This window comes from Gobio gobio, assembly GCF_949357685.1.
Source record: "Gobio gobio genome assembly, chromosome: 14".
In the NCBI taxonomy this organism is placed as follows: Eukaryota; Metazoa; Chordata; class Actinopteri; order Cypriniformes; family Gobionidae; genus Gobio; species Gobio gobio.
This window is the reverse complement of record NC_137107.1, coordinates 35,297,423-35,310,094: the sequence shown is the minus strand read 5'-3', so window position 1 is coordinate 35,310,094 and position 12,672 is coordinate 35,297,423. Positions and strand designations below refer to the sequence as shown.

General features: G+C 39.1%; 1 protein-coding gene across 1 annotated transcript in view; it reads right to left on the bottom strand.

Annotated features, from left to right (window-relative positions):
- The window catches only part of LOC307137581 (uncharacterized protein), an 85,049-nt gene that overhangs the window by 58,534 nt on the left and 13,843 nt on the right, over positions 1–12,672 (bottom strand). Inside the window, exons 2-4 of the mRNA XM_079835332.1 lie at positions 3,907–4,051; positions 1,965–2,123; positions 700–895 (exon numbers count right to left, since the gene is read on the bottom strand). Coding sequence (XP_079691458.1) covers positions 700–895; positions 1,965–2,123; positions 3,907–4,051 — 500 coding nt within the window. The remainder of the gene's footprint in view (positions 1–699; positions 896–1,964; positions 2,124–3,906; positions 4,052–12,672) is intronic.

Here is a 12,672-nt window from a genome sequence, read left to right as displayed (position 1 = left end):
TTTGACAAAAACGTGATTTTCTCAGCTTTTTGTTCCCATATTTAAGTGTTGATAAAAAAGGAACGCATGAAGCTAGAATAAAAAGTTATTTTGTTTAAAAGCAGAGGGTCTGCGCTTTTTTTTTATATATTGCATGCTCAAATATTCATACAACAAAAAATGTTATGGGCCATTACATTTTTGTGAAAATGATCAAAAACCCTGGCAGTGGCAACTTAAAAAAAAAAAAAAAACGCTGGCGGGGAAAGAGTTAAACGAGTGCTACATGGAACAGTGCCAGCAAAAGAAATGTTATTCCATGCTACTTTTGAAAATTCAACAAATCATACTCGTTCAAATTTTCATCAGATATTATTTATGTAAGAAATCGTGCTGGTAACAGATAGTTGCACATTAAAAATACAAAATCTCTATATGCCTGTCAGCAACACAATGGCCAATCCATCTGGAATCTTGGATGTGTATAAACACAGATGTTCTGCTTGGGGTATAGTAACTCCTATACGCTGAGAGACCCTCATCTTCCATAAACCTGACTTGGGTTTAAATGCCGACTGGGAATGTTCTGGAGATGTATTTACAGTATGTGTCATGTGCTGAGAGCTGGTGAGATGAAGGATATTCTCATTCAACACAAAGTAAGTACGACATCGATGCATGTTTGGACCACACAAAACAACATTTTGTCTGAAAACTGACCTCAAAAGGGGTCTCAAACCCCTCAATGATTCCTCCCAACATAACCAGGCCATCGGTGGATATTCCCAGACCATCCTTATAGGCCCAGTCCACGCTCTCAACCATGGAGCAATCCACATACAATGCCAACCGGCCCGAGGAGACGCTGACAGCCACACGGTGCCAACCTCCATCGGACAGCGCTGCCATGGGGAACCTGGGAATGACAGGACAGGTTTTGAAAAACAAACTACTTTTAGTTTTCTTGACAGGGTGGGCTGAAGAAATTGCATGTTAAAGTACCTGAGAATAGGGAGAGTTGGGAGAACCCAAGGAAAGTAGAAGCCATTAAATTTCCTGGCAAAACATTGAGAGACACAACACTTCCTGTCTGTGTAATGACACATGACTTTTTTTGTATGTGCAAGCTTAAACTAAACAGAAAACCATATGAGAACACAGTAAGAACATAATGCCATTATGTCACCTCATGATGAATGAGAAGCACAAACAGGTAAAATGCATTTCATTTATTTTGTCCTGCAGGTGGGTAATTAAGCGACAGGTCCAAATATTAGTTTTAAAAAGGCCATGAGTTAAATCCCATTCCTCATTTATACGTCTCGACTGTAAGGCTTGGCTTAAGTCACAGAAATATAGATTTAATAGATCACAGAGCTCCTCAAAACGGTGAGGTCTGTGCTTGTGTTTAATATTAACCATTAGCCAAAACTAATACTTTACTGACATGAAGAATGAGATGATGAGGATGGTTTTGTCATCATGGAAGAGGAACAAAGAAGGTCAATGACATTAAAAAGCAAGCAACAAAAAATAAGATGAGTAGAAAAGACAGACTGTGGTTACATAAGAGGATTCACTGAGATGTGCCTTTTTAATTATCTTTTTCCTGCCAAGATGACGGCTTTGGGACCAAAGTATGAACCACAAAATAATCAAGACCACCAAGTAATTGAGTTTTCAGATGGTTCCCCATTAATCCTCATTTATGAGTGATTCAAAATTGGCAATTATGTAGTCTTGTCTCCTTTCCAAGCGGCCTTGTCATGAAAAATAAGTTTTTTTTTTCTGTGATTAATTGTTCAGATCAGATGCTTTAGCTGCTAAATAAATAAATAAAAACAGAGTTCAGGGACTCTCTGATATTTCTTAGGGACTCCTAGATATTTCATGCATGGCAAATCCAAGAGATAAAATTGATGTGTGCAATTTTTAAACGGGTTTCCCTAACACTCTCCCTGTCCTCCACTGAAGTGAAGACTCACTCGTAGTGTCGTTGTTGGGTGCTGATGAAGGTGAAGGTGTAGACACTGATGCGGATCTGCAGGAGAATGTGTCCGTCTGGAGAGAGGAAAGTCAGCACACTGCGGTCTTCAGACTGGGAGCTACGCAGATGCATAAGCAAACTGAACTCATCATCAAACCTGAGAAAGAAATAAGAGAGAAAAGCTTGGTATAACATGCTTACACTGGTTTTAAGAAAGAATATCAAATATAAAAGTAAAAAAAGAAGTAGATATTCTCACAGAGACCCAAAATTGTGTACATATATGTTAAAATTATACACATCTATACATGTTTCATGCATATACAGTAAAAACCAAGTATGGAATGTCTAAACTGAATTTTATACATTATATATATATATATATATATATATATATATATATATATATATATATATATATATATATATATATATATATATATATACATATAGATATACACATATACATACAGTGGGGAAAACAAGTATTTGATACACTGCCGATTTTGCAGGTTTTCCTATTTATAAAGCATGTAGAAGTCTGTAATTTTTATCATAGGTACTCTTCAACTGTGAGAGACTCCACTCATTACCTGTATTAACTGCACCTGTTTGAACTCGTTACCTGTATAAAAAGACACCTGTCCACACACTCAATCAAACAGACTCCAATCTCTCCACAATGGCCAAGACCAGAGAGCTGTGTAAGGACATCAGGGATAAAACTGTAGACCTGCACAAGGCTGGGATGGGCTACAGGACAATAGGCAAGCAGCTTGGTGAGAAGGCAACAACTGTTGGCGCAATTATTAGAAAATGGAAGAAGTTTAAGATGACGGTCAATCTCCCTCAGTCTGGGGCAACATGCAAGATCTCACCTCGTGGGGCATCAATGATCATGAGGAAGATGAGGGATCAGCTCAGAACTACACGGCAGGACCTGGTCAATGACCCGAAGAGAGCTGGGACCAGTCTCAAAGAAAACCATTAGTAACACACTACGCCGTCATGGATTAAAATCCTGCAGCACACGCAAGGTCCCCCTGCTCAAGCCAGCACATGTCCAGGCCCATCTGAAGTTTGCCAATGACCATCTGGATGATCCAGAGGAGGAATGGGAGAAGGTCATGTGGTCTGATGAGACAAAAATAGAGCTTTTTGGTCTAAACTCCACTCGCCGTGTTTGGAGGAAGAAGAATGATGAGTACAACCCCAAGAACACCATCCCAACCGTGAAGCATGGAGGTGGAAACATCCTTCTTTGGGGAAGCTTTTCTGCAAAGGGGACAGGACGACTGCACCGTATTGAGGGGAGGATGGATGGGGCCATGTATCGCGAGATCTTGGCCAACAACCTCCTTCCCTCAGTAAGAGCATTGAAGATGGGTCGTGGCTGGGTCTTCCAGCATGACAACAACCCGAAACACACAGGGCAACTAAGGAGTTGCTCCGTAAGAAGCATCTCCAGGTCCTGGAGTGGCCTAGCCAGTCTCCAGACCTGAACCCAATAGAAAATCTTTGGAGGGAGCTGAAAGTCCGTATTGCCCAGCGATAGCCCCGAAACCTGAAGGATCTGGAAAAGGTCTGTATGGAGGAGTGGGCCAAAATCCCTGCTGCAGTGTGTGCAAACCTGGTCAAGAACTACAGGAAACGTATGATCTCTGTAATTGCAAACAAAGGTTTCTGTACCAAATATTAAGTTCTGCTTTTCTGATGTATCAAATACTTATGTCATGCAATAAAATGATAATTAATTACTTATAAATCATACAATGTGATTTTCTGGATTTTTTTAGATTCCGTCACTCACAGTTGAAGAGTACCTATGATAAAAATTACAGACTTCTACATGCTTTGTAAGTGGGCAAACCTGCAAAATGGGCAGTGTATCAAATATTTGTTCTCCCCACTGTATGTCAGTGGCTGGTGAGTGTACGTACCTGTGTCCAAACACCTGCTGTAATGGTAAAGAGAGGGTGGAGTACTGGCCTACATGCAAGACTGGACATCTTTGACTTTCATGCGTTACTGATGCGTTGCTGTGATTAGCCACCTGCCATAGATGATCAAGAAGGTCTATTGATTCTGCCAAACAATTAAAAGAGGAAAAAAGTGTCAGGTCCATTTAAGCACATTTTCAGCAAAACTTGGGGAAGTCACAGGGTGACTATATCTAACATAAATTGCATAATGGATCCCAGAAACATCTGTTTTGGATAACGCAGCAGGTATAGATGAGAACTGAGCCTGTAAACAAAAGGCTCTGTTGTCTAGGGTGCATTTTTCCAATATTAATCATTAGCTCTGTTGAGGTCTTAGCAACTCTGAGGCAAGTCTGTGTGAGAGCAGTCACTCAGGAAATCAGTTCGCCATACAGAGAAACAGACCTGTTCAGTCCTTTCATTAAACGTTTAGAGGGTCATAACAAGTCAGCTGGTTTTTAACGGAGCAGTTATACCCCTATAGTGCCCACCATTGTGTTCCCTCTTTAACATGCTCATTTCCTGCGGGCGCTGAAGGTCTTAATTTACAGAGTATACTGTGTGCTTGCTCATGTTTATGTGTGTGTGCATATCTCATGCCTCCAGGTTGCAGGCTTGTGTTTTAGTGTGCAGTGTTGTGTAAAATGAGACAAATAAATCTTGCCGAATGCTGCATTTAATCAAATGAGAGTGAGTGACTCAGAAAGCACAGGTCTGAAACACACCTGGCAGGGAAGCCAGCTGACTCTGGGAGAACTCATCCATCACTACAGACTTTGAATTGGAGTGCAGACTTCATTTACAAGACAGAGTTGTAAGAGAAGGCCAAGAATTAAATATAAACACTCACTTAAGACAGATGGGTTAAATTGTTATATATAAATATAAAACAGATATGTTTTATGCAAATTAGGATTAAAAAGATTGTAGTTAAAGTGCCCGTAATTTTGTTTTGGAGGTTCCTACAATAGTTTTACATGCATCAAAGGTCAAAAAACACTTTAATTTTCTCGAGTCTGAAAACGGTTTGTTTGAAGATTCAGTCTTTCGAAACCCCTTTCCACGAGCCTACTCTGATTAGTCAGACGGCCTCTGTTAATTATTATTTATAAATAAATACACACACAAGCATGTATATATTTAAGAAAAAACTATAATTTTTATATATAAAACATTTATATTTATATATATTATAGATTATATAAATGTATACAGTATACAGTATATGCATGCAAATATTTCTTAAATATATACATGAATGTGTGTGTATTCATATTTAAATAATAATTAAATAAGAGTACACACACATATATTATGTAAACACAAACTTTTATTTTGGATGCGATTCATCTTTTGACAGCCCTAATTTTAAGCCTTTGGTCCAGTCTTCAGCGTCACATGATCCTTAAGAAATCATTCTAATGGGCTGAATTGGAGATCAAGAAACATTTCTTTTTATTATCAATATTTTTGTGGAAACCATGATACTTATTTGAAATATAACTCTTTTATAACATTGTTTTCACTGTCACTTTTGATCAATTTAATACACCATTGCTGAATAAAAGTATTTGACAGTATAAAACATTTAAACGTACAATATGAAAAAAAAAATTGGATATTCATTTTGAGAGTGTTAGATGACAAAAAAAAGGTACTTTAAAAAGGTACTGAAATCAAGAAAATGTAACACCTGAGGCGGCCTCTGCCAACATTGTTAACAAGGAGAAGAGTGAGTCAACAGGTTAAGCGAGGATTCTGATGACTGAACATGCACACGGACCACAGCTGATTTACACACTGTGTAACGAGCGCTGCACCACCAGGACTGCAAGCCTTTTTCCGGGAACATGTAATTGCTCCAACAGGATTACACATCCCCCTCTTCACTTACTCGCCCTCAGTCACATAGTAAACACACTGCAAAGTGAACATGCTCCAAACTTTCACCAGATTTTTTAATTTAAAAAATGTAAGCAATTTCTTAATGACATTTTATCATACTGTTTTTGCTCAAATATAACAGGTCTAAATGGACAGTTAGATATGCTGCACTCGATTCAATTCCACAGTGGTTGTCACATTATTCATGGATATTAGTCAAGCTGTATCGGTCACACAGATTTACGTTGGAAACATATGCAGACCCCTATCTGGTGACACAGACTAAAACCCACCTTTCAAAACACTACGATTGTTTCTGAACCATTAGCCAACAATATTAACAAGACATCCAATGGAAATTTTCACTGATATTCTGAGAGAATTTGGCTCACTTCTTGTCCTTACAATGATATATCAACAAACCAAGGCTGCTGGCTGAAAGTCTGAAAACAAAAGAAGAGATTTTCAGGTTAAGCCCTGCTTTAGACTAACAAAAAGATCCATAAATACTGAGGATATGACATCACACTCACATCAAAGCTCAGATGACTTCAGTCCAGATGTTAAGATGCTGTCATCTTAAATTGCATTTGAATAAAAGACCCTACAAGCCAAGGATATTCCACTTATTCAGATAACAATCTAGAGAGTTGGTCGGAGAAATTTGCTTGTGAAGCATCATGGCATTGGCAACACGGTATAATTTATCAATAAACTCTAGAAAAGAAAGAAAGAAAGAAAGACAGGAAGGAGGAGAAGAGCAAACAAAGGGAACTAGAAGGTTCTCTACTTTCTTACTCTAGCAAAGTGACTGATGCATTTTCCCTCAGTTTCAGACGACACAGAAATGACAACACACACAAAACATAAACCAGATCCCTAAAATCGTTCTTACTTGTGCACTCATAAACTACTGCCATATCCTGAGGGCACCGTGGTGTCCGTGTTTCAAAACACGGCTCATGTTCAAAGCTGTGTTTATGACAGGGAAGATTGATTTGGGGGTCACACAATGCATACTGTCTGAATACTTTCTGTGAGGGCTGTGAGCGATGCATTCTCGTCAGTCAAGCATTTTCCATAGGCTCGGGCCTACAGTACTTCTTGTGGCCGTGTTTTGGAGAGCATGAACTTCGCCAAGGAGAACATTCCTCCAGGACACATCATGTCTGCAAGCCGTACGACTGCCACATGGATGTGCAACAGAGTGGATAACAGGGCACATAAACCAACTCCGACAAAAGACAAACTTCATAAATTACAAGCTATAAAAGCTGGTGTGGAAAGTGTGCTTTGAAACTACAGCTATTATCATTCATAGCAGATTAATTTTTTTGTTTATTATTAAAAAAAGTAGAACACAAGAGTTTGACCAAATTTATCTTATTTAAATTTAGAATTATAATATTAGTATTATTACATTGTTAACATTTTTGCTATTCAACAAAAGATGGCTCAACCAAATAATTAAAGGAGTAGTTCACTTTAAAATGAAAATTACCCCATGATTTACTCACCCCCAAGCCATCCTATTTGACTTTCGTCTTTCTGATGAACACAATCAGAGTTACATTAATAAATATCCTGACGCTTCCAAAGTTTATGAATGGCAGAGACAGAGTCCATTATGAAGCTCAAAAAAGCACATCCATCCATAATAAACGAACTGTACACACGGCTCCGGGGGGGTTAATAAAGGCCTTCTGAAGCGAATCGATGGGGTTTTGTAAGAAAAATATACATATTTAAAACTTTATGAAGTAAAATATCTAGCTACTGCCAGACCGCCTTCCATGTTCAACCTGCGTAGAAAGTGTAGCGCCTCTGAATAAAAGCCGTACAACCCAAGGATATTCCACTTATTCGGATTACAATCTAGAGAGTTGGTCGGAGAAATTTGCTTGTGAAGCATTATGGCAACATGGTATCATCTATCAATAAACTCTAGAAAAGAAAGAAAGACATGAAGGAGGAGAAGAGCAAACAAAGTTCAAAAAAGCGTACCTTACGTTCTATTGATGCGTCGCGCCAGTAACGCTTTTTCCGTAAGTTGAATACGGAAGGCAGTCTGCCGGAAGCAATTAAATTTGGATATTTTTCTTACAAAACCCCATTGATTAGTTTCAGAAGGCCTTTATTAACCCCCCGGAGCCGCTTGAAGTATGTTTATGAGAGATGGATGTGCTTTTTTGAGCTTCATACTCAATGGACCCAGTCACTGCCATTATAAACTTTGGAAGCATTAGATATTTATTAATACAACTCCAATTGTGTTCATCAGAAAGAAGAAAGTCATATAGGATGGCTTGAGGGTGAGTAAATCATGGGGTAATTTGCATTTTAAAGTGAACTAGCCAAGGATGCCAGCCGAACTTAGCCCCGCACACAACATTTGAGCTCAGGAAGTTCTATGAGGAAGCAACTATGCTCGAACCAGAGCTGTTTGGACCAATCAAATTGTCAGGGCGGGCTTTATACGATGATGGACAGATGCTCAACAGTAACGCAATCATCCACGTCACCAAAGAGCACTTGGGTTGAATTTGTTTACTAAACGGAGAACTTGTTCGTATATGCACTCACCTTTACTATTTCTCTCAAAAATGATGATCGTGTAGGTAAGTATTCCATGTATCCTTAAATTCTTTTAACAACACCGGCAAAGATCGTTTACTTTACACGCATCTTCTTCTAGGTGTGCAGCTGAGTTCTGTTGACAACTATGCGTTGCTCAATATACGTCACTAACTCCGTTGCTCTGATTGTTTGTAGGTCTATCCAATTGAGTGCAGAGGCATTTTCTTTCCTGGTTCGGTTGAAACACACCCCATAATCACAGCCCAATGAAGCAGTATCAGACTCATCTTCTGACTAGAATCTGAGTATGATGACGTCAGGCTAGAACTAGCCTACTCCTTTAACAATCTTCATAGTTTTCACTTAAGGTGGGCATACACACAAGCGAGTTCGGAAATTTGGGAGTTTGTGAGCCATTGCACACGTTACGAGTCAGATAACCAGATAACTGTGTCAAAGCAGCTGGTACACGGCACAACTATACTGCATGGCGAGCTGGCGGCAATCACATGAGCTTTTGTGCTAAACACAGAGACTGGAGCTTTCAATGTTGCTGCTATAGCTTCAGCTATTAAAAAAAGACAAGTGTGCAAATGATTTGCTGAAAAGCAGAGAACAGCACAGCCATTTCTTTTAACAAAACAACTAGAGTGCATTAGTGTGCAGGTCAGTGTATCACGCTGTAGGGTTGCAGCTATAATAATATTCATAGATCTAGCCCATGTGACATGGTTGTGTATGATTTGGCAATAGGGGACAGCCTATATTCTGGTAAAAAATAGAGCCAACTCCCTGAACGTGGACATAACATACTCGGTTGGCTTGTAATTCCTCTCACACTATGTGAGCCGTGACCATACAAGCAACAATGATTTAAAATATAAAAAGAATTAATTAATAAATAAATTTCGCCTGCGAGCTCAAACGACAGCCAAAACACACCCGGCTTTAGTATTTAAAAGGTTTCAGTCGAGTAACTATAAAAGTACTAATTATGCGGTTGCAATTCCTGTCAGCACCTCATGTGATGCATAATGATAATAATTTATCAAACATCAGAGAACTATTTGAATAAGGAAAGTTTGGCGTTCTGTAATTACGGCATATGATAACTTCTCTGTAGTGTCTCAGCCGTAACACAGAACTGAATTGTCCAAGACACGCATCAAAAGCCACAACTGCATCTCAAATGAAAGCCCCTTCATCTATGCCCATGCCCTGTAGCGAAGACCCTCACAATCATTCACACATGCTTGTTGGAATCTTTCTTTAGAGACAAACAATGTTTGTGGTAAAATGTGCAAGCTCTTTTCCAAAATACAGAGGTGGATGAACCACTTGGAGAGGTCACGAGTGAATGACACAAAGTGTGGAAAGAATGCGCCAGAGACAATGTGACGGAAAGATAATTTGAAGGCAGACGAAGGAGTTGCTCTGCCCTGGTAATAAAGTCTGCTCTTCTCTCATAACTCTTCCATAATGGGTTGAAGTGGGTAGAAGAATCCTTCAGTAGGCTCATTTGAAACGGGATGCTGCACGAGGAGTGACCTAAAGAATAAAAGCAAAACCCTTACGGTCAAGCCATAAATACATGAGCCACAGACAGCTTAGAGTTTAAAAGCAGGAGGAATGACAAGACTGATGCAAAACAGTAACCTTTACATGAGAAGGTGAAATAAATAATATCCCATTGCAACCATTTTCAATTCACATGAGTAAAATACCAGAAGGATGAAACCCACTAAGGTCTTTCATTCATTGTGTAGAACTCAAGAACAAGTGCTACAAGAAAAACAAACAGAAAAGGCCTTTAAATATGACATTTTCTGCAGAAAAGATTAAACGAGCAAATAAGGGATGCCTGTATAGTAATAAAGTAGCATATGGTTGAAAACAAATGAAGTAAAGCATCTTTAGCATATCCCGTGAAAGCAGGTTCGTTTTGCTCCTAAGAGCCCAATACACGGCACCAGATGTGGATGTCTGTATCACGTGGCAGGAGCGTTCAGACACCGCATAACACTGGCACTCAGGGATTGTGTTGATGGATCGCATGTGCAGACACTAAATAAAATCCAGAATTAGCCACAAGTAACATCATGTCATGCATGGATGAAGCACAAACTAGATACAGAGCCACTACAGTATCGGAAAACAATGTTCTTTATCATTCACCATAATCTGGGCTTCTCTAGCTGATAATAGCAAGATGTGATGCTCTAGCACAGAATTAGTACAGCATGTCAAGCGTTTAGATTTCAGCAAAGAGGAGAAGAAAAGGGACCAGCAGGGAATTGTTTGTTTAGCTTTAACATTTTAGCAGTGTTGTTTTAAAGGGGATTCATTTAGAGACAAAACAGAAATAGTCAAGTTAAAAATAATAAGTTAAATTTGAAACAAACAATTGAATAAAGCAGTGTTTAAAAGTCCAAAAAAGTGGGCCGGTTTATAGGCTGGTTAATCAAAATTGTACCTTTAGGGGTACAACAGCTTGTCACTGGGGCAGTACCCTTAAAAGGACATCTATGTACCTTTTATTTAACCACAAAACGGTTCATATCAGTACCTTAAGGTACATTTATACTCTAAGGTACTAATATGAACCTTTTAGGTTTAAAAAAGGTACTTTTGATGTCCTTTTAAGGGTACTGCCCCAGTGACAAGCTGTTGTACCCTAAAGGTACAATTTTGACACCTTTTTTCTCTGTGAGAAACATTTACATTTAGTTTTATCTAAAGCAACCAACAAATTAAGGAAAATAAAGTGACTCATCCTAAGGAGGCTGAGGAGTACAGGCTATAAAAGTAAGAAATTGTGAAAAATAAAGAAAACTAGCTGTTTAGACAACCCTTTGATTATTATTATTTTTTTTAATAGTAGTTTTGGGAGTTCTGTGAGAAGGTTCTTTTTGTTAAAGCATCCAAGCAGATGTTGAGGTACAGAAGTTATCTCACCTGGACCTACCAGGCGGCTGAAAGAGGGTTAAAGCTGCCTCAAAAAGACTGGATTGATGGGCTGTGATACAGACTCCACGAAAACTCTCAGAGGAAATATGGAGACGAGAAACCAGACACAGAGCTCATGTTCTGAAAGGCAGGTGAGAGGTCAGAGGTCACATTGATCCCATGTGACGCAACAACACTTCGCCTTGACGATTGATAAAAGCCAGTTGAAAATTCCCCAAATGTTCTGCTCTCATATGTTACAAGATGGGGTTCACACATTTCATCAAATGAGAAAAACAGCTGCTTCAATTTTACTTGAAAGCTGAATATTATACAATCCTACAGAGCAAGCAGGACATCACACCCCTGATCACTGTGAGACCATTTGAATTGCCTATGAAAACCTCATGTCATTCATATATATATTTTTTTTTAAGAACATAAAAAGGACTTTCATGCTTTCCATTATGCAAGGCAGTACCATGAAGCGAATTTTTCCTGATGTGTTCCTTAAGTTATTTTAGAAGAGCTGTTTTTTTTATCAATTATTTTATAGGCTCTCCTAATAATATTAAAACACAACCTCATCCAAAACAGATTTCGTTTCTATAACATGCACAAATGTTCTACAGATAGAATTTATGGATCTGGAGCTTGTTAGGGGATCAAAAAGCAGCAGACACTGCTACAACAACTTTCAACAAAACTGGGATTTTAAATGCAACAAAATCAGCCTTTGTAGAAAGACATATGCTTAACCTTTTCCCAAGTCACAACTACATTTCCTGGAGAACTCTTCTTCCATATGGAAGTTGTCGTCACCCTGTACCCCAAGGTAATGGATTATTTAGCCTTAACCATCCCATATGAGGTGATATCAGGCTCTGTCCTCAGCGAAACTGCCCTACCAGAACCAAATGGCTTATTTCCAAGAGTAATACATGCTATCAGCTGATATCCACCCTGGCCCCTTTCGCCTGGATCCTGTGAAGCTCCATAATCGGGGGAAGTAGAGTCGCCTGCCGCAGCGTCTTCCCTCCAGGATCGCATTACACTAATGGCACGGGAAGGGCCAGAGGATAGCTCAATTACTGTACCCCAATTATGTAGGGCAGCCTGAAGAGATTGCTGCTGGATGGCACTAATAATCCGTGATTAAAGACTTCCCCTAGACTTCCACATGGGAAGAGCACTGCATCTTAACAACCCAAGATGTGGTAACTTCGATAAATTTGCTCCTGTCCAATATTCGGCTTCCACAGAGCAGGTGAAGGGTCTAATCACCTGAGCTTGTACATTAATAAATCAAAAGTAATA